Raw genomic sequence first — 21,979 nt, forward strand, 5'->3', positions numbered from 1 at the left:
TTAATTCTAATAAGTTCCACGAGTTTTGGATGAGTTGTGCTTGCAGAAATCCACTGTCCAAAGATGGTCGAAATCAGAAAAGATTTAGGCCGCTCGGCACATTCCGTGCTGACCGACCTGACACCTCCACATACATGGATCCGATATTTTTACCGGAGCAACGTGACACGTTCATAAGGCTCCATAATAAGGCGAACATCTCATATCCTGTCGGTGGACCTGGAAGGCACAAGGTTCAAGCCAAAGACTCACGTGCCAGTGCCAAGAACGTCAAATGGGGAAACCACCCATCCCAGAGGCAATGTGGAGTTTTGATTTGCAACATCGGCGAAACGATGGGCTGAGAGGCTCTGGAGGCAGGCCGCCCGGCCCAAGATTCCAGCATCCGAGGAAGATACCCGAAGAACCGACGTTCAGGAGAGATCAGGAGCCGTCCACAGAAGGTCGGTGGCCAGGGGGCACATTCCTAGGCCGGCCGGCCTAGGATGGGCCGCCCGGCCCCACCTTTCAGCGTCTCGGCTCCCGACTTCGCGAGGAACTTAAGCACCGCCTCTACAGTTGCGTGCATGGGCGCTACCTGAATTACCGGCCTTCTACCGACCTTGGAAGCCTATAAATAGCACCCTCACCCTCACTTGCAAACACACACTCAAAGGAGCAATTCTCTCTTCTGAAGTCTAGATTAGGTTAGTAGTTGGGAGTTAGAGTTGAGTCGAGCTTGTCTCAGTGATCCGGAGTCGTCGTCGGAGCCCAGTACAAGCTCATGTATCTTTTCCTTTGACTATTTTAATATAAGTAATCTTCTTTATTTACTTGAGTCAGCTTTACTTTTCGCAAGTTATTTATCTTCCCAAGTACCAGTACTTGTCTGTGGGAGTAGTTTACCTCTAGTTCAATTTAAGTTATCTTTCTTGTTTTGTCGGAGCTTGCCTTATGGGTTTTCTCGCCCGTACTAGTGTAACTCAAGTTAGTTCACTAGGTTGTGGGGGATTCCTCATGAAGGTCTCAAGAGAAATCCTAGTATCAAGAGCAGACGTGGTGTCTGACTCAGTACTAGCTAGGAAGTGTGTTCCACCCCACGACACCGCAGTGGTAGGCGGCAAGTGGTGACAGCCTTGTCCGTCCCTCGTAGTCCACCACGTTCGGGTGTTTTCATAAGAGTAGTTGCCGAAGGACGTCGGGCTCCCTTCTCATCCCTGTCTGAGCCCTTCTCTTAGGCCGCAGAAGTAAGCTCCTGGTTCCGACATCAAGATAGAAGCTTAGATTAGTTTTGCTGAGGCTAGCTCAGTAGATTAGAAGTGTTTCAGGAGTCCTTTCTCACTCGTTGTCCTCCCAGCTGCTACCACTCTAAGGTATAGAATCTCCTGTGTGTCAAACGGTCATAGATTGGCCATTTATCCTTACCCGTTATCTGGCTTACCCCTGCTGGATTAGTCGGTCGATAGAATCAGTAAAGGTTGCCACTACAATTTATGATACACTTTACCATAGTGCTTCCCTGAGGATTTCACGATACCCTAGAATACTCCATGGTGAAGTGCTACACCGGTGATTCTGTGCGCTTGCAGAATACCTATTTAGATTGAGCATAAGAGACACCAACAAGCATTTCTAGCGCCGTTGTCGGGGAAGCAATTGGCTAAAGTTATCGTATAATAGAGTGACAAACTTTACTGTTTTATCACCGCTAGTTTTAGCGGGCTTACCATTGCTCTCTCTCTCTCGTTTATTCGATGTAGAGCAATGCATGACCGGTTTTGATCTACCATCCAACTTTGATCCGAATCCTCAGAGAATTGGGTGAATTGTGAGACGCCGCGTCGTCCCACCCTAGAAGAAACCCATTTGGAACCCTCGTTTATCCGTCTCAGCACCACCCATGGCCAAGACTCTCAGGCAGTACTCGGCCCCGTCCAGCAGTCACATCCCTACTGGACTGAACAATGACCAAGGCAATGATGGCTTTGAGCTTAAATCGGGACAGGTGAACATGGTTCAAGCGAGTCCATTCTATGGAAAGGCATTAGAAGATGCCAACGCTCACCTCCAGAATTTCCTGGAAGTGAGCAGCACTATCCACCCCAGAGGTACCACGATGGATAATGTCCGTCTTCAGCTGTTCCCATTCTCCTTGCTAGGCAAGGCGAAGATGTGGTTCTACAGCAACAAAGCAGACTTCACCACATGGGATGCCTGCTCCAATGCATTCCTGACGAAATACTTCCCGGTGGGCAAAACCAATGCCCTCTGGAGCAAAATCTTTGGATTCCAGCAGCTGCCGGATGAAGCCATTCCAGAGGCTCGGGAGAGATTCCAGGAATACATTGCAGCATGCCCCCACCACGGCATGGAAGAATGGCTGATCATTCAGAGTTTCATCCATGGCCTGAACATGCCAGCCCAGAACCACATTGATGCAGCATCAGGGGGGCTCATTCCTTTCGCTCGGCGTCAACACAGCGAAAGCACTGGTAGAGAAGATTGCTTCCAACCAGAGTTGGAAAGGTGAAAGGCAGCAATAGCCCCGCAAGGGAATTCATCATATCGACAGTGTTGATATGCTTGCTGCCAAGATGGACCTTCTCATGAAGAGGCTAGAGTCTCCGCACTAGGAGGCCAACCAGGTTATGGATTCTCGTATGACATGCGAGACTTGTGGAGAAACTGGACATACGGGCAACTCTTGCTCGATCACCAAGGAGGAAGCTCACTTCGTTGGAGCGAACAACTCCAACAACTCAGGCTTCCATCCTCAGCAGGGTTGGAATTCCAAGCCCAACCTCCCCTTCGGTCAACAGCTAGGTATGAATTTTAATAATAATTTTGAGCCTACTCTAAAGGACCTCGTTTATGGCCAGAAGCAGATTAATGATAACATTAGTAAGAAGTTTCTTGCTAATGATAAAATCTTAGAATCTTTGGCCGGACAACTAGAGGGCATAAATTCTGTTATTAAAAACCAGTTCAGCTTCAAGAAAATGATAGAAACCCAAGTAGCTCAACTAGCCTCATCATGTCCTAACAATAACTCGGGAAAACTTCCCGGGCAACCGGAAGTCTCTCCTAAGGAGAATGTTAGTGCGCTGACTACGCGGACAGGTAGGTCCACGCATGAACCACCATATCCTAAAGATGCAGAATCTCGGTGGAAAGCCCGCCAGCAATACCTCTGCTGGAGACGAAGATCAGGAGGAGGCCGAAGAATCCAACACAAGTACTGCCCAGGAGGAAACCGTGGAACCCCCTATAACTTCACGGGAGTTTCATGACACTACTGCCTTACCATTTTCGGAACAGATAAGGAAGCCGGTGGCCAACGAACAATTCGGCAAGTTCGTCGAGGTAATAAAGAAGTTGTATGTCAATATACCACTTCTTGAGGCTATGCAGGTCCCGACCAATGCCAAGTATATCAAGGATATACTTGGGAATAAGAGAAACCTGCCCACCACCGAGGTCGTGCAACTCACGAAGGAGTGTAGCGCAGCTATACTCGATCCTCTCCTGGAGAAGAAGAAAGATCCAGGATGCCCCACAATCACATGTTCAATCAGGAGCCAACACTTTTCGCACGCTCTTTGCAATCTGGGAGCAATTGTCAGTGTCATGCCTAAGGTAGTTTACGATAAACTAAATTATCAAGAGCTGGCCCCTACTGCCATGTGTTTGCGGCTAGCGGACCAAACAGTCTGTTACCCCGCGGGAATTGCAGAGAACATCCTGGTAAAAATCCGGAACTTCTTTATTCCCGTTGATTTCGTCGTCCTCAACATGGAAGTCGACGCTGAAAGGACCGGGATCGGTACTCTAGCCTAAGAGGGGGAGGGGGTGAATTAGGCAACTTAAAACTTAGACCTATGGCTCCAACTAAATTGCACAATATTAAACTAAAACTTACTATCCATATATGCAACTAAAGCTTTGCTAGTGTGAAAACCCCTATCCCAAAAGAGTTTAGCAACATATAGCCTTTCCTATCAAGATTCTACTATATGAAAGTAAAGGCATACAAGAATTGCTAGTATAAAATGTGGAAGCTTAAAGAGCGGGATAGGAGAAGCAAACTCTTGACGCGGGTGTTTATCCCGTGGTTCGGTTAGCCACAAAGGCACATCTACATCCACGTTGTTGAAGCACACACTAAGAGTATTGCTTCTCAGAAATCAAGTCTCTTCCGGGGACACCGAGTCACCACGGTCACCTTGATCCCGGGTTCCACTAAGGAGCTTCTCCACGAAGGAAGGGGGTCTCCACGTCCCCCGCACAAAGATCGTCCACGCCGCTCCACACCAAGTCGGAGGGTCGTTGACGTTGCCGGCGAGCCACAAAGCTCCAAGGGGCCGGCGCTCCAAGATATCTTCTTGGTTCAACAAAGAACTACAGCACAAAGGCACTAAGCCTTGCTCTTACTCACTCAAGAGCTAATCTAGCACTTTACACTGTTGAAGCTAGTGCTAAACCTAAGGATATGATCAATATGCACTTGGGTTGGCTTGGAGGGTTTCCTGGGTGTGTACGAGACTTGTAGGTGCTCCAGCAAACTTCAAATGGCCGGGGGATAGCATATATATAGGACTCCAAGTCCATAGATCCGTTGAGAGCCATTGGCCACTTTTCTGCGAAAGCACCGGTTAGACCGGTGAGGGGGCACCGGTGTAACCGGTCACTCACGGCTCTGACATAGCCGTTGGGCCTCCTGACAGGACACCGGTTAGACCGGTGCGTTGCATTTGTGGAGCACCGGTTCAACCGGTCTTGAAGAATTCTCCTTCAGCTGACTTAGAATTACACCAGTGCATTGGTCCGGTGGGGCACCGGTGTAACCGGTCCTGAGCCATCTGCTTCTTCGCCTTTTGACATCGTTCTGAAGGATATCACGGTGAGTGCACCGAAGCCATCAATTTGGCACCACCGGTTCATCCGGTGCCTCTTGAACTTCCTAGGCAATGCACGGCCCATTGCATTGGTCATAGGGCACCGGTGCATCTGATGCCAACCGGTTAGACCGGCGTGGCATCACCGGTGTATCCAGTCCCACTGATTATGTAGAACTCGTCCAATTTAGAGTTTCTTTGAGTTCTTTCTTCGTGTTTTGCTTTACTTGGCCTTTTTGCTTCATCCCTGGGATCTATAATTGTTCACTTGACAAACTCATTAGTCCCATTGATTGCATTGTTACTCAATCAACAAAATCACAAAACTATGGCCCAATGGGGCCATGTTCCTTACAGACGCCAAGACGCCTCTCATTTTGGGAAGGCCGTTCTTGAGTACCGCAAATGCACACATTGATGTTGGAGCTGGAGAAATCCAACTCAACATCAATGGGCAAACAGAGAAGTTCGCATTCAGACCGAAGGTCAAACAATGTTCCCAGGTCAGAACTTTTACCCGGAAGAAATCCGAGAAGGAGCAGGAGAAGTCATCAACCCCTACAATCGATATCCTTGCCGAGCTCTTGGAACGACTAAGAATCGACAAGGAGATCAGGGTGCACAACTACAAGAACGCCAAATGAAGAATCCTTCGTAGAGAATTTGAGGAATCGGAGGCGAAAGCGATCAAAACGAAACCTGCCACCAAGAAGGAATGGTGGAGAGAAGGGTCTGCGTCAGGAACTCCATCCGGCGAAGACAACAAAACCCAAGGTATGGAGAGTCCTGCCCCGGACTTAAAATCCGAGCTATCGCCATCAGAACCATGGTACGTATCCATTCTTGCATTTGCATATAGGATAGTTTTAAAATTCTTGCATTATTTTCCTTTCGAAATCATGGCATGTTTAATTTACTAAACTAACATTTTTATTTCCTAAATTTTGCATCAATAGAGGATTGCATATAAAAAAAGATGGCCGAATTGTAGGCCGGCCGGCCCCACCTCTCCTCATTTTGTCAGGGGCAGTAGGAATCCGAGACTTTGAGTGCTCAGGGAGCAGAGTAAAGTGACCACACTCATCGTGCAGAGGGGGGGGGGGGCAGGCCGGCCGGCCTCATCATGGCCGCCCGGCGTCTCTCCACCGCTTCCATCATGTCATCAGCAACCAGAGCACTCACACCAGCAGGTCTACGAGCTATGCAACGACGTGGACGACGCACAGCCGCGGGAGGTGCTGCCCGGCGCCATACAGGCTGGCCGGCCCTGCCCCTGCGAGGCTCTATAAAAGGCCACCATGCCGTCGTCGTTCATCGCACCATCGCTCTGAGTACGCAGGTCAGTCTCCGGAGCACACTTTCTCTCTTCCTCCTTCTGAGTTTTCTTGCTTAATGAAGCTCATATGAGTTAATTAAGCTGAGTAACTCAAGTGCCACCCCCACTAAAAAGTAGTCGTAGTGCTGGGATTAGCTCAGCACTAATCAAATGAAATTAGTAGTAACCATCTCCGAAAATGAAAACCACAAAAATATTTCCCGTTGAATAAATCAAAGCTTTGAACGAAGAATAGTTTATGGAGGATTAATCCCCACAAGAACGACTAACCACTGACTGCTCCAATTATTTTTCCTGCATATTCTTGCACTAATCTTTTGCAGGAGTCATGTCGGTCTGGGGGAATATTCGGAACAAGGTGAAGAAGCTCGGCTCGTCATCCCGATTCCGAAGTTCGCGAGTGCCATCGGCCTCTCGGGATGACATGTCGGTGGACTCAGTTCGCCGACCGTCACGGTCCCAGGAAGAAGAGGAGGAAGCCCCTGCCTCTCCAGCAGTCCCGAGGCCCTACCTCAAAATCAGAGTTTTGACTTTGATCGACCAGATCGTAGTCCGGACTGATTACGAGTGGGATGCCCACAAACTGCTGAAGAAGCAGTCGTACGGCCACACCAAGCAGTTCGATACAGAGTTCCTAATGATGACGGGACTCCACCAGGACATGAACTATGCATTTTTACGGCTGCGGGATGGTCGCGCTTCGCCGACATCACTAAACCAGGTTCGCACCTTCTCACCATGGAATTTTTATCAACGCTGCATGTTTAAACCGTTGGAAAAGAAACTAAAATCCACTTCCGTTTTTTCAATGAGTTCTTTGAAATGCCAATCAGAGACTTTAGTAATGCACTGGGTTTTAGTAAGAATTGTATCTTAGAGGCTAATGCGTTAGTAGATGAACTTGATTATGATCGTAGTGCTTGGTGGAACGAAATCTCAGATGAACCAGTGAGTAGTAAGAACAGCATAGTTTCTATCCATAATCCAACTCTAAGAGTTCTAGCCAAGAAGATTCACTACTCACCTGTCATGGGCATGGTCGCACACTGGCAGAAAATGATCATGTGCAAATCTCCTATCGACATAACCTCACTGGTCACCCACATTGCGCGGTATGTTGGTGTTTTGGAGAATGCACAAGTCACATATCTGCCCGCGACGGATGAGTACTGAACCTTCATCGGTCTGGACCACTTTGTTCACGCGCACATGATGCGTGAAGGTCCCGGGAACTCAGTGTTCATGTGCTACCCAGGGTATGAGAAGGAGTTCGAGCTGCCATGCCCGAAACTCTCGCTCTACTACGTGAAACGTTTGACCCTCCAGATGGAAAAGAAGGAGCCAGCACACCACAACACAGCTGGTCCTATGACACGTGGTAGAACTCGGCGTGATGCGCAGTTGGCTGAGGGTGGCACATCACGGCAAGCAGAAGCTTCTCGTCAGGCAGGCACATCCCGCCAGGCAGGAACTTCCCGCCAGCCAGGAGTTTCACGACATGCCCGTGCTTCTCAGGAAGCTGGACCATCACACGGTGCACCCTCACCAGATGCCTCAGCACAGCCTCACCCAGACACGGCACAGATGAGTTTTGAGGAGGCCTACGGGTATTACACCTAGGGAGGCCAGACCTCGTACCAGCCTGAGGGTAGCACGGGGTATGGACACGACTAGGAGTTCTACTATCCCTCGGGCATGGGAGCTTCCCATGGCCCATAGGTTGGCCCGTCCGCGTCAGTACATTTTGAGTACGACAACCCGCTCACACGGGGTCTGTCGGATCTCACTGCCCGAGTCAATGCCATGGAGTTACGATAGGAGGAGATAGGACACAACCTCGATCACAACACCAGCCTCACACAGGAGAGCTGGGGGATGTTATCCTCCATGTCCTACGATTGGCACCACGGTGCATACTACCCCCGCCACATCCAGACCAGTAGCCCTGAGCTTCGTTGAAGCTTGGGGGAGAGATCGTTAGTGCCCAAGTAAGTCGTCATACCCGCTCGTTCAGCTTTGCTATAATATTAGTAGTAGTTAAAAAAAAGGAGAATTGCCATGCTTAGAATAAATGTATGGAAATCCGTGCAAGCTCTTATCTTGGAAATGATGAATAGTTGCTCTGTTTGAGCTTTGCATGTGCCCCGTTTACAGCTTTTTACTAATCTAGTACTAGAGCTAGTTGGCACATAATAGACACATTCTAAATCTGTTTGTGTGGGAGCATTAACATGATTTCTAAGTCTAAGTTGTTGGGGAATTCGAGATGGCCTACATTGAAATTAAAACTATATACCTTAGTTAGGGAAATTCTAGGAATAAAATTTGAAACATGGTAAAAGGTTTCCCTGTTGGGTTACATATCCCGTCCAGAGCCATAATGTTATGTCGTATATGAGCTACCATAGGCTATCTTGATTTACTTTGAGCTTTGTCGAATGGTGAGTTCGCTTGAGGAAAAGGTACTTGTCATCTGCCGGTCTTTCTCCTTTGTGTACCCATTTCTTTGCTAGCCTCAAAATGTCTGGTATGACAATCACCTACTCCGGGTCTTGTCATCCACCTTTGCCAGACAATTTCACCACAACTCCAGCCCAAAATCTCCACTGTGTGCCTATTCATTCCAGAAAAAGGGTCAAAGTTCTTCAAAATTTCCCTATGAAAATATTCAATTCAGGAAGGACATGGAGTAATCTTCTTTAAAAAAAGGGAGATGATGAAAAGAAGTGCCCATGATCCTTAGCAAAAGAGTTCAAAAGAGGAGTTTAATTGAACTCCACTTTTGAACTCATGATCCACCGAGCCTCAGTATTAAGCTTTGCTCGAGGACGAGCAAAAGTTTAAGCTTGGGGGGGGGGAGGGTGTTGACGGCCATTATTCCACATTTTGACCATCAACTTCTCAGGAATAAATTGAGTTCTTGCACCATGTTCCATGCATACTTTGTTTAATTCTAATAAGTTCCACGAGTTTTGGATGAGTTGTGCTTGCAGGAATTCACTGTCCAAAGATGGTCAAAATCAGAGAAGGTTCAGGTCGCCCGGCACATTCCGTGCCGACCAGCCTGACACCTCCACATAGATGGGTCCAATATTTTTACTGGAGCAACGTGACACGTTCATAAGGCTCCAGAATAAGGCGAACATCTCATATCCTGTCGGTGGACCCGGAAGGCACAAGGTTCAAGCCAAAGACCCACATGCCAGTGCCAAGAATGTCAAATGGGGAAACCACCCATCCCAGAGGCAATGTGGAGTGTTGATTTGCAACGTCGGCGAAATAGAGGGTTGAGAGGCTCCGGAGGCAAGCCGCCCGGCCTACCCCAGGCCGCCCGGCCCAAGATTCTAGCATTCGAGGAAGATACCCGAAGAACCGACGTCCAGGAGAGATCAGGAGTCGTCCACGGAAGGTCGGTGGCCAGGTGGCACATTCCTAGGCCGGCCAGCCTAGCATGGGCCGCTCGGCCCCACCTTTCAGTGTCTCGGCTCTCGACTTTGCATGGAAGTTAAGCACCGCCTCTCCAGTTGCGTGCACCGGGCGCTACCTGAATTACCGGCCTTCTACCGAACTTGGAAGCCTATAAATAACACCCTCACTTGTAAACACACACTCAAAGGAGCAATTCTCTCTTCTCAAGTCTAGAGTAGGTTAGTAGTTGGGAGTTAGAGTCGAGTCGAGCTTGTCTCGGGGATCCGGAGTCATCATCGGAGCCCGATATAAGCTCTTGTATCTTTTCCTTTGACTATTTTAATATAAGTAATCTTCTTTATTTACTTGAGTCAGCTTTACTTTCCACAAGTACTAGTACTTGTCTGCGGGAGTAGTTGCCAAGGACGTCGGGCTCCCTTCTCATCCGTGTCTGAGCCCTTCTCTTAGCCCGCTGAAGTAAGCTCCTGGTTCCGACATCAAGATAGAAGCTTAGATTAGTTCTGGTGAGGCTAGCTCAGTAGATTAGAAGTGTTTCAGGAGTCCTTTCTCGCTCGTTGTCCTCCTAGCTGCTACCACTCTAAGGTATAGAATCTCCTGTGTGTCAAACGGTCATAGACTGGCCATTTATCCTTACCCGTTATCTGGCTTACCCCTACTGGATTAGTCGGTCGATAGAATTAGTAAAGGTTGCCACTACAATTTATGATACACTTTTACCATAGTGCTTCCCTGAGGATTTCACGATACCCCGGAATACTCTGTGGTGAAGTGCTACATCGGTGATTCTGTGCACTTGCAGAATACCTATTCAGATTGAGCATAAGAGGCACCAACACGGATCTGGTAAGAGCAAGCTACACTTAAAGCAACGTAGCTTGGGCATAACACCTAGATCTAGATTCAATCGGCTAGCGTGCTTAGATCACAAATAGAAACTGACCGGATCAGATCTAAGCTACATAACTTGTGGTAAAAATTTGAAATATACTAGATTAAATGGATTAACCTAGCAAGATCTAAGCAGATACCGATAACTTATGATAAAAGCAAAAACAAGCTAGACTGAATGGATTAATCTAACGTGTTGATAACTTTTATCTGTATCTTGTGAATAAATTAGATCTAGGTAAAAGCGATGTGCTATAAACCTAAAATCTAACGTATTCGATAACTTGAGCGCTATAGACAGAGGAAGAGGCGATGCGCCGTTAACCTTGATCTATCTACGCAACTCGACTCGAAACTTACCAGCAAACCAGAGTTGAAGCCATTGCAGCCCTGCTTGCTGAGAAGAACTCGTAAAGGTAAAAAACTACTGCAACTAGGGTTTTAGCGAAGCCGCCGACATAAAAAGTAGTTGCAATAAAGTTAGAAGTTTTGTGATGGATGTGGTTGATCAAAGTTTACAAATATCGGATATCTGCTACTTATAGCCTAGACCTAGACCCCTTTGCCGATCATAGCGAGATACGACTTGACTCACAAGTAGACAAACTTTCTAAAACAAACTAAATCTAGGATATCTTGCTGATGTAAAAGCCAGCTCAACTTCAGCTCCTTCGGCTGCGACGCCTTTCTAGCCCATAAGCCCAATATTCTTCAGCTCTTCTTTGCTCCAGCATCGTCCCGTTTTCATCGGCTGCATACTCCACTCCTTCATATTGACACGTGCCAAAAAAACGGTGTCAACAATCTTTCCTTGGTTGACAAGAGGTTAAACAAGGGAAGGAGGCACACATCTTGAAAACACCAGCCCAAAGAAGGCAATATATTTGGTAACATTTATTTTTGCTCTAAGTGAGAACAATGGCTGCTAATGATCTCATATAGAACTGTGATTGCCAAAACAGGAACTTATATAAAAAGATTCACTATATGGTGTTTATATGATTTCTGAAAAAGAACATGAAGATTGCCCTTAATACTAATTAACCATGTGTGACTCTTTTTTCCTTTTCTTCAGCATACATGCATTGTCAAGAGACTGCTTATAAATGTTGTGGATTCTGAATCTCCAAATAATCTTGTATTGGAGGTAGCAGTTCTGATTTCGATCTATCATTTGTGTAGCAAAAAAGCAATGCAGCTGCAGAAGAAAATTATACACATACGTGTAAGTTCAAAGAAACCAAAGGTTTTGTGCTAGTATGTTCATTTGTGTGTTTTGTTTATTACTGCAAATGGAAATTGCTTAGGTGTCTTCTATGGCCATCATGGTTGACATATTTATTTGAATACTATATTCAAAAAGTAAGTTGTTTAGCATATAAACTCAAGGTGAGTATGTTGATAGAATAGTAACTGTTCTATTTGCCCAAAGAATGTCTTCTGCTAAATCAGTTGCTACTCTAATAATTCAACATTGTGTAGTGTGTACCTAAGTGAAAACGCACACTATACCAGATAGCTATTTTTATCATCCAATAATATTAACATTACCTGCATGTTGTGTGGTTGTTTGCCATTCCCTTTTCTGAAACTTTGCTGAAAATTATTACTCACATGTTCAAATTGACTTTCAGGAAGAAGTGTTAAGTGGGATGATTGATGAAGATGGTTGCAAGTTGAGCATAGTTTTCGCTGAAGCTATATGTTTGTTTTGTTATGAACCTCCTAGTGATGAAATCTTTTGCCCACAACCTTATGGTTGTGAGCTTGGTTGTAGTGAACTTTTCTGTCACAATTATTTGACTAGTTGAATGCCCGTGCGTTGCTACGGGAGCAGAAAAAATCAAGCGCCCGACTATTGAACAATGTGCAATCCTACAAACGTGCAACTATATATTACAATAATCTACAAAATCACAAGAAAATGATCATTGTATCAAAGACTCTCTAGGACACTTAAGTATCAATCAAATTGGGAGAAGAGTACCATATAACTTGATAATACAAAAAAGGTTTGACTGAAATGATAACAGAATAGCCAAATCTTATTGTTTGTAAATCAGCTGTCTAGATTTGAAATGTGCGCATTGCTCCTGCGATCATCGCCCGCCGTCCCGCACTAAGCACACCAGCGCATGTGATTCCTTTGATAAGCTTTTATATGGCATAGAACACCTTCGTGGTACGACAGAAAAGGACTTGTATACATCTGCTAATTATAGGAAGCAACATGATAAGATTCTCATACAGTAGAATAATTAAGAAATATTATGTTGTATACATGAATATATTACCTCATCTATAGCGTTAGGACCTCCTTGTACACAATATTTTTTGTGTATGTACCGTTTCTCGTCGGTATCTTCTTTTTTTCATTATCAGGTGTTTTTTTCTTCTCCTTCGCACTAGATTTTTTCTTATCCTTCTTCTTGGATTACTTCTTATCCTTCTTTTCATCTTCCTCATCGCCTTCCTCAGCATTAGGTGGGAGTGCGAGGATCTTGATGTTTGATCTGGCTATTGCTCTAGATAGCGCAACATACAACTGACCATGTGAGAACACGGGTTCGGGCAAGTACACACCCACGTTGGGAATAGTTTGCCCTTGTGCCTTGTTAACTGTCATGGCAAAACTGAGCCTAATCGGGAATTGCTTCCTCTTAAATTGGAGCGGGAACATCTCATCATCAGATGGACATAAGGGTATCCGAGGGAGGAAAACCCGCTTTCCAGCATGCTGCCCCAACACAATTTCTGTGTTGATTGTGTTCCTCTGGAATCCTTGTACCACCAGCCTCGTTCCGTTGCAGAGTTCGTTCGCAGGGTCGATATTCCTAGGTAATATGATTGGACAACCGATCTTGAGCTTTAGCACGTGTGGAGGTAGACCATTCGGGGTCAAGGTGTTAAGAAACTCCGAGGGGTAATAGTTATGGGGATAATCAATTGCAGAGTCGAAGCTATGGTAAACCATCTCGCCCCCTCGGAAACTACTGATCATCTTCATATTAATCATATCCACCCGCTCATTTCGTGTTGATAGAATTGCCCTCGAAGTGATGTAGTCCTTGCTTGCCATGTTCTCATTCAGCCTTGGAAATATGAATTCAATGAAACTATCAAGATCTTTACCATCTCCAGTATAAGGCACGCAGATATCATCCGGGAGATGCACATCTCCATCACCGTTTACCTCCTCTGTTCCACCACCGATGCGCAAGAGATAATCTGCAAACCATGGGTCGCTCTGTGCCCACATGTTGTGCACCAGCTTTAGGTGCCGCATCGAATCCCAAAGATACGATCTCCGCAGCGAAGCATCGACTATTTGAGCCCTCGACCCCTTCCGGACAACAGGGAGGACCTGCCTAAAATCTCCACCGAAAACAACAGTCTTCCCACCAAAGGGTAGCTCCGGCCTATCCATTATATCCCTCAAGCTTTTGTCAAGAGCCTCCACCGCTTGCCTCCTTGTCATAGTAGCCTCATCCCAAATTATAAGAGATGTTCTCCGTAGCAGCTTGGCAGTACCACTTTGTTTCGTGAAGCTACAACATCCACCATCCTCAATAGTAAGCGGTATTTTGAAGCGTGAGTGGGCGGTTCTTCCACCAGGCATGATGGAGGCGGCAACACCAGATGTAGCTGTCGCCACAACAAGCTTGTTCTCGCCGCGTACTCTAGCGAGCAGGGCCCTGTAAAGAAAAGTCTTCCTAGTACTGCCAGGTCCATCCACAAAGAACAAGCCACCTTCGTCTGTGTCAATTGTGGACATGATCTCATCATATGCAGCCCTCTGCTCATTCGCCCTGTTCACCGGTTCCGCAAAACCGGTTGCCAGCCCGCACCCAACCCAAATAGACCCGTCCTGTTGGAGCTATCGACGGGCTGGGCCGGTTTTAGCTCTAAAACCGGATAAGCAAATAATTGGGTGGCTGGGTAACGGGTTGAATCATGATACCCGCCGAACCCGTCTTCCTGCACGGCGGCGGCGAAGAGGCAAGTAGCGTTGCATCGTTTGCGAGGCGAGAAAAATCAAGCAAGATGCATCGACAGCTTCTTATTCCCATCGCCCATGAATCAGAAAAATCAAGCAAGAGAAAGGAAATTCTGAATAAGCTGGTGAAGAGACCGTGGCCACGAAATCCTTCTATCCTCTTGGTCAAGCGGTCCTGGTAGAAGCCTGGCTGAGCAAGCAGCAGGAGCCGCACGCGCGGCGGACGAGCTCCACCTGGCAGCGCGGAGCCTCCCGTCGTCCCGCGCGATGGCCATCGGGGATTCGGGGGAGCTCCGCCCGGCGAAGAGGGCCGTAACGACGCGCGCGAGCAGCCGCGGGGGAGCTTCAACGAGCGGCGCCGGCATGGAGCCTCGCGCGCGAGCAGCCGCACGGCGGCGAGCTCCACCCGACGATGCTCGCGAGCGGCCGCTGGCGACCTTCAGCGGGCGGCGCAGCAGGAGCTCCGCCTCCTCTTTGCGGCGGCGGCGCCCGCTCGTGAGTCGTGACCCTGTGGAAATGTGCCAGGAGGCCCAAAGGCTAGAGGCAAACACCTAGCTGGCCCATTGACGGCCTTCTTGTTTGTAGCAAAATTAACCCGTGCCAAACCCGTCGAACCACACCGGACCAGTTTAACCCAGTGCATAATTAAACCCTTTCTAAACCGTACGGAACCAACCCAACCTGGACCAAGTAGTAAACACGCGGGCTGGGTTACGGACCCAGCTTAACCCGGGAAAACCGGACCATGAACAGGGCGACTGCTCATCGTTTAAGGACTCGGACAGCGCCACATCATCCGCACTGGGTACTATGCTTGACTCCTCAAATATCTCACGGGGAATACCGCTTGCTGTGTCATAGGTGTCGTCAATATTTGGTAGTGGGAATGATTTTATATCCTTCCCCATCGATTGCAACATATTTCTAAGGTCAATCAGCACCATTTGTTCCACGGCCGTTGTGGAAGGAAAATTACGCCTGTAGCCCTCTGACATTGCTTCTAGATGTTTCTGCCACAGCCCGAACACGTCACTTGGCTCGCAGAACACCAAAATTGTTGCAAATAGCCTTCGTAGCGAGGACAACATCTGGTACAGTGTGGCTTCTGCGAGGCAATCATCAAGTGTGATGTCTTCTTCAATCAAACCCCTTTTTTCTGCGGCTTCTCGGAATGTTGGCTGCAACACATCGTCCACCGTCCTCAGATGCTGATATGAGGTAGCACTAGTGACATGGTTTAAGAGAACACGGAGATAGTAGTGTTCACCTTCGGCCGAATGAGCCGAGACAATTCTACCAATTTGGCTACGATTTTCATGTTTTCTCCATTGCCAGAATTTTTCATTAGATTCCCAAGCAAAATATTGGGGGAAATCACGGTAGAGGATTCCACGAGCCTTCTCGTGCATCCTATTTGCCTCAAAGTACGCCGTCAGCATTGATCGTTCGACCCCTAGACGGTTAACCACGTCTTTAATCTTCTTGCGTTGATGGAATGAAACCATGTGCATGTCAGGTAGATGAAGCTGCAGCTGCTTTACGGGCGGATGGACCTTACTCAACTCAAAGTCGTATATCCTCCACAACATTTCTAGAGGAGTAACCCACCTGGCATCCCTATACTGCTTGATCTCATCGATGTTACCATTCTCATCCTCCTTGGCAGATTCTCTCATGGCCACGGACGCTCGGTCATGCCCCTTGTATATATATTTGAACAAATATTTCATGGACTTAATGCTCCTGCATGCCTCAACATTGATGTGACAGTTGAACAACTGCAGCAGATAAGGGTTGTAAGGGACGACCCATTGATTGTCCAGCTCATGACCCCGGATTTTTTCCTTGCGCCGTCATCACGTCGCCTATAAACAGGATAAGAATCCTTGCCCTGTGAGGTGGCCTCGCAGAAAGGGCGCGGGTAATGGTTCTTGCATGAACCACGACCCTTCGTACATGGGCAATTCATATTCAGCAAACCGCACGGCCCATGCATCATATGCTTGGTGACCATCTTGTACAGCTCCGGGTACTTCTTCTTATTCGGTAGCTCGGCTGATATAAGAAGATCATACTGTTCGGGGCACGTGAGTTTGAACTTGTTGCGCATTATAAGCAACCAATGGGCATGTGGCAATCCCCTCTTTTGGAACTCAACGACATATACGTAGGCTTGTACCTCTCCAAGGATGTGATCTTCGAGCAAACTTCTTTTCAACTCCTCAAGTTTTGCCCTGAAGACCCGGGTAACGAGATCCGGACGATCCTGTGGTGTCTGGCCGGGGTAAAGTTCCCTCCTGATCTCATCCCAATTAGGATTGTAGGTCATCGTGAGAAATATATCAGGTCTACCATACTTTGGCACCAATGCCATAGCATCCATGTACCGCCGCCTCATGTCCCGAGGCCCTCCGATGAATGACGTACCCAGCACAGTACGCTTGCCAATTGCATCTGCTCGTCCCTTGACGGCATGAAGACTGTCAACAAGACCTTGGTAAAGATCAGCCCTTATCTGATCCTGGTTATTACGGAAGTAGTCTAAACGAGCGCTCTCGATCTTGACATAAGTGTCCACAACAAACTGCTGGAAAAGACGCTTGCCATGCAATATTGTGTTAAATATTCCTGGCCGCATCTGAAATTTGTAGCAGTAGTAATCACGTACAGACACGCATAGATTTCCGGCAGACCCTGTACATATAAGAATATTATATTAGTGCCTATGATTGCGCATACTACAAGGTACAATGCATGAGTTATGTCAAAACAAATTACCTAGATCATCATCACCATTGCCCTGCCCACATTGCCTGCATATCTCGCGAGCAGCATTCACTTCTTCCATAGTAACACCTGCCTTTGGAATCATGTTGTGCCACCCAAGTTCACCTCTTGGAAAAAATACAGGGTACGAGAGTTCGTCGTAGCACCCATGATATGACCGGATGCCATGTATAGACCTATCCTTCCCATGCAGGACAACACTATTCTCGAATTGACCTTGACGCTCGCTCCCTTCTATCCATATAGCAGCCACTTTGTCAGCGACGGGTTATATGTTCTCTGGTCTAACCGGTGATCAAGGTTCAACTCCACGTGATAGTCATCAAGATTCTCATTCTGCCCAAAACTCCTGAGATGTTCAGAGTACGGGTTATCACGCATGATGTCGACCAACTTTCGAATCACCTCCTTGTCCATCTCTTTGCACTTCTGCCGGCACTTGTGGAACCGATACTCAAGGCTGGGGTCGTCGTCGTAGAAGTAAAGTTCCAAGTGTCTAGGTTCCGTACCATCTTCTCTACCAAACGATCTAAGGTTATGGTATATTTTGCCATGCGCACGAAACGTGTATACCCCAGCGGTCCTCATATTGGTGGCGATACAATCGAGCTGACAATATAGTGAAGTGAATGAGAAATGCCCATTGAAATATCTGCTGTTTGCACGAAAGTGCCTAGCATAAGCATATGAACTTGACCACAGCCTCATGAGCTCGGGTGGTGTATCAGGTGTGGATAGCTTAATCTCCCCGCCGCGGCAGCAGAATCCGGGGGTCTCGGACTCAAACTTCTTTGCGTTGCAGTGTGGGCAGTTCACAACAGGCTCCATCATGTGGGTATCCTCAGGCATATTTGCATACACTGCGTCATACGAATCTAATACATCTGGGATAGAACCAGAGTCATCATCTGCATCGTTGAGTACAACTTCCTCTTCGGTGTCATCATCTAAAATGGAGTATTTAGATAGTATCGTGTTAGACATATTTAGCGATGGTATTAAAGCATCTTGAAATTTATCTTCATGCATATACGTACCTTGGCCTGCGAAGAGGTATCCTTCAAACTCTTCATCGTCCTCTTCAAATATCATGTCCTCATCGCAATCATCCTCGACTGTGAGGTAGGCACACACGTTAATGAAATGGATGGTGTCATGTGCGAAAAAATAATAATTTTAATCTAAGGAAAAAAAAGAAATTACCATCATCTGTAACATTTTCTATAAAGCATATAACACGATTTCCGGTTAAGACAGATTTTAAGTTACAAAATAGATGTAACAGCATAAAAATGTAGTAATTGTAACTACCATTCATAGTAGCAGCTGATTGAGTAGGGGGTTGCGATAAACTGACTTCTTCCTCATTATCTTCGTAAATGCCTTGATCCTCATGTACTGTCCGACAAACTTTTCTTGGCATGTTTGACGCAAACTCTCGATTCCGACGTGTCAATAATGAATGTCTTTCTCCGTGTGTAACATGATGCACATGATGCCTATGGTTTAAGCGTCCAGCAAGCATTTCTAGAGCCTCAAGATCTGGTTGCTGTTCTTCTCTTGATTGTACATAGATCGGCGACCAGTCGAACTGGGGTATACTCACATCGGCGGCACTTACTTTTGCACCATCGTTAGCTGGATCCAAAATTTTAGGTACATAATGTGGATTCTCCATGGCGATGGAGTGAGGGTGCCGTCTATTCTTTTTCAACTCATTTCGTCTTCTTTTGCATGCTCTCTTCCCTTCCAACCGTGCTGACGTCGAATCATGCATTTTCTGGCGTTCATTCCGAGCTTTCTTCTGCTCTGGTTTTAGTTTTTTGTACCACTCCCTTTGGTATGTGCTCTTTGACTTTCTTGACTTGGATACCAAATCATGGATGTTTATGGCCGTGTCAGAGACTTCAGGAGCACCCTTGACACATAACTCTGGACTCTTGTCACATAACTCTAATGATTGGAACGATCATTCATGATTATCAGCATTGTTGAGCTGATAGGAATTGTTGATAGGGCGCTCATCATTAATTTTATCAAGACCAACATTTTCATCATTCAATGCACCAGCCTCCTCTGCAAATAGTTTGTACTAATATAAGAATATACAGTAGCAAAACTTGAACTCAATTCTAGTTGCTTAAGTGGAATGCGAGGAACTCTACTGGGCATCGTACTCCATTCATGTTGTAGAGATATTATGACAACCATACATACTCCAATACCAGAGTAGAAATATATGAGAAAATATTACAAAGCAGGTAGAAGTGTGTAAAGGTCCAACTAATTTGTAACACGTAATGTATTTGTAACACCAAAAATATGTAACACGTCTATCACCATTCTTTTTTTGACGCACTTCACGCTTCCTCAGACATATTGCATCCTTCTCTTCTTGAGACATTGCTGCATACCTTGCTCTATCCCTTTCCCGCTTACGGTTCTTTGCATTATTGTCCGTTGACTGTGAATTGGATGCACTGTCAGCTCCTGCGATGTAAATAGCAGAACATATATAGTCAGTGCATATATTTTTCTAATTCAAGTAATCCCTCCCATGATGTTTATTCATCAGTTACCTTTATTAGTGTAGTTTGTCAAATCACCAAATGGAGCACGAGAACATTTTGTTTCCATGGAATTCTGACATTCTAAAACCACACACCATAAAAATCAAAAGTTAGTCAAATTCTATAATATAATAAATATGATTGGGCATCACATGACACATAGCAGATAGAAGTATTAATATATGCAACTAATTGATGAAATGTTGACCCATGCAGGTTACAGGGTAATATATATGTAGAGCAACAAATATGGAATTCACCAGCACCTTTCTTTTTTTTTACGTGCTTCACGCTGCCTCAGGTTTCTTGCATTCTTCTGTTCTTGAGACATTGAAGCATACCTTGCTCTATCCCTTTCCCGCTTACGTTGCTTTTTATCATTGTTTGCTGACCGTGAATTGAGTGCACTCTCAGCCTCTACTGTACAATTAGCATAACATATATAATCAGTGCGTCTATTTTTGTAATGCAAGTAATCCCTACTGTCATGTTTATTCATTAGTTACCTGCATTAGAGAGGTTCGTCAAATCGCCAAATGGAGCACGAGAACAGTTTGTTTCCATAGATTCCTTTAACAGTCGTTGTCGATAGCTGCAAATGTCATAGCCAGCATTTCATGCTTTGGTCTAAAATCATGTAGGCGTGTCTTACCATAGAAGCTCTGGAAGAAATAGTAGAATCGTGTTTAGCCCTGTGAGCCTGTAAACCGAAGTGAGATCGTTCTCCCCAGCATTGTCCTACATTGAGTAATCAACCATGAGAGTTCTGCATGAATTTTGGTAAACAAAAGACACTGACTATTATAACAGGACAAGCCTAGATTCTAGGTAATATTAACATGATGCTGAAAAGGCTTTTTTTCCCCTTCCAAAACCCTCCTTCTGAAATCAAGTTTTCTCAGACATACCGCCCCTAATTAGGAATGCTGAAGGCCAAAAATCTTTCCACTGTTACAGCATTATTAAACTTCTATGGTTTTCTAAGAATAAAATAAAGCTATTGCTGCAAAATAAATACTACTGAAATCCTAGGGCTCCAAATAAAATAGAAGATAAATATGATTACAAAACACTAAATTCACAGTACAGTTACTGCATCAAATCAAAGGGAATCCATAAAGTTCATAACAATGGAATTTGAATTGTAAAGTCCTTTTGCACTGATTTTTTGTGGATAACTAAGGCAGCAGTGACTATTACAATGTACTTTCAGACTGCACAAAAGAACCATTTTGTTAAGACCAAATTAGACAGCAGCAGGAAAAGTGACTACTATCAAATATCCAATGACTGCAATGACAATATCTCAGGACAGATGTTAAACAGAGCAATCAATTATTCTGAGCAGAAAACACCGAAAATACGTATCAAGGTGAATAACAATAAAAGTTTGGCAAACAATACTGCTGCTATATACAGTGGTTTGGGCCTTGACATTTCCCCATCTTCATCCACGGAAGACAACCTAGATGGGACTGCTGGGGCTCCGGTGCCTGAAGTTTTGGCTGATGAATCTCCACGTACCATTTTTGAGGTTAAGTTTTGCCCTACTTGTGTTCATCATGGTGAAGGATGATTCTTTTGAGAGTTAAGTAGCTAACGCATTGTGTTCCTTGAACAGATAATGACATGCCATTTTATTCCTGGAGGTCACTTGCTCTCACCCCTCACAGGAAATGTTCTGGAACTGAGACAAAAGCCTAAAGCTATGATAAAACATGAAGCACCTGAATTTCATGATGGCAAAGCAGAATTGCACAGAGGTCGGGGCCAAACAGCCTCTGCTACGCTGGATATCAAAGATAAGAATGCCAAGAAGTCAAGTATGATGAAAAGGAAGATAGGGTTCCCAAATTCAAGAGTTCAAAATGCAGAGTTAACAAACCATCTACTGTGAATAAGGGAACCATGCCTCATGTACATGATGTTTCAGATGATACTGGTTCAGATTTCTTACCTACAATCATAAAGACAGAACATTCAGTTGAGGCGTCTGAAAAATTTACTGGTGGGATTTCAGATCAAATGCAGGGATCAAAGAAGGGTCCATAAAAAAGACACGTTAGTGACAAAAACAAAGACAGTAAGAAAGAAACTT

The 21,979-nt window shown here is 45.8% G+C and overlaps 2 protein-coding genes, 1 long non-coding RNA gene and 1 other non-coding gene across 5 annotated transcripts; 1 reads left to right on the forward strand and 3 right to left on the reverse strand.

Moving 5' to 3' along the window:
* Positions 1-2,242: 2,242 nt before the first annotated feature.
* On the reverse strand, positions 2,243-2,349 carry LOC120657808. Its single transcript, XR_005668344.1, has one exon. It is a non-coding gene; the product is annotated as a small nucleolar RNA R71 (small nucleolar RNA).
* Positions 2,350-6,203: 3,854 nt separating this feature from the next.
* LOC120655821 lies at positions 6,204-12,418 on the forward strand. 2 transcript variants are annotated; one of them, XR_005667743.1, is made up of 3 exons: positions 6,204-6,931; positions 11,710-11,752; positions 12,162-12,418. XR_005667743.1 is itself a non-coding variant. In XM_039933785.1 (3 exons), exons 1-3 carry the CDS (start codon positions 6,539-6,541, stop codon positions 12,336-12,338), a joined length of 720 nt encoding a protein of 239 aa, XP_039789719.1. In that variant the 5' UTR covers positions 6,204-6,538; the 3' UTR covers positions 12,339-12,391. The 2 variants fall into 2 exon arrangements, 1 of the variants encoding a protein (XP_039789719.1); XM_039933785.1 differs by having other exon boundaries at positions 11,603-11,752; positions 12,162-12,391.
* A 5,127-nt stretch (positions 12,419-17,545) lies between these two features.
* LOC120653522 lies at positions 17,546-18,989 on the reverse strand. The gene is made up of 4 exons (XM_039931248.1): positions 18,914-18,989; positions 18,515-18,532; positions 18,349-18,426; positions 17,546-18,258 (listed from the first exon to the last, which is right to left on the reverse strand). The coding sequence occupies exons 1-4, from the start codon at positions 18,987-18,989 to the stop codon at positions 17,546-17,548; spliced, it is 885 nt and encodes a 294-aa protein (XP_039787182.1).
* A 397-nt stretch (positions 18,990-19,386) lies between these two features.
* LOC120655822 lies at positions 19,387-21,257 on the reverse strand. Its single transcript, XR_005667744.1, has 4 exons — positions 20,388-21,257; positions 20,148-20,301; positions 19,891-19,962; positions 19,387-19,801 (listed from the first exon to the last, which is right to left on the reverse strand). It is a non-coding gene; the product is annotated as an uncharacterized LOC120655822 (long non-coding RNA).
* Positions 21,258-21,979: the final 722 nt, after the last annotated feature.

The sequence above is a fragment of the Panicum virgatum genome, chromosome 1N, assembly GCF_016808335.1.
Source record: "Panicum virgatum strain AP13 chromosome 1N, P.virgatum_v5, whole genome shotgun sequence".
In the NCBI taxonomy this organism is placed as follows: Eukaryota; Viridiplantae; Streptophyta; class Magnoliopsida; order Poales; family Poaceae; genus Panicum; species Panicum virgatum.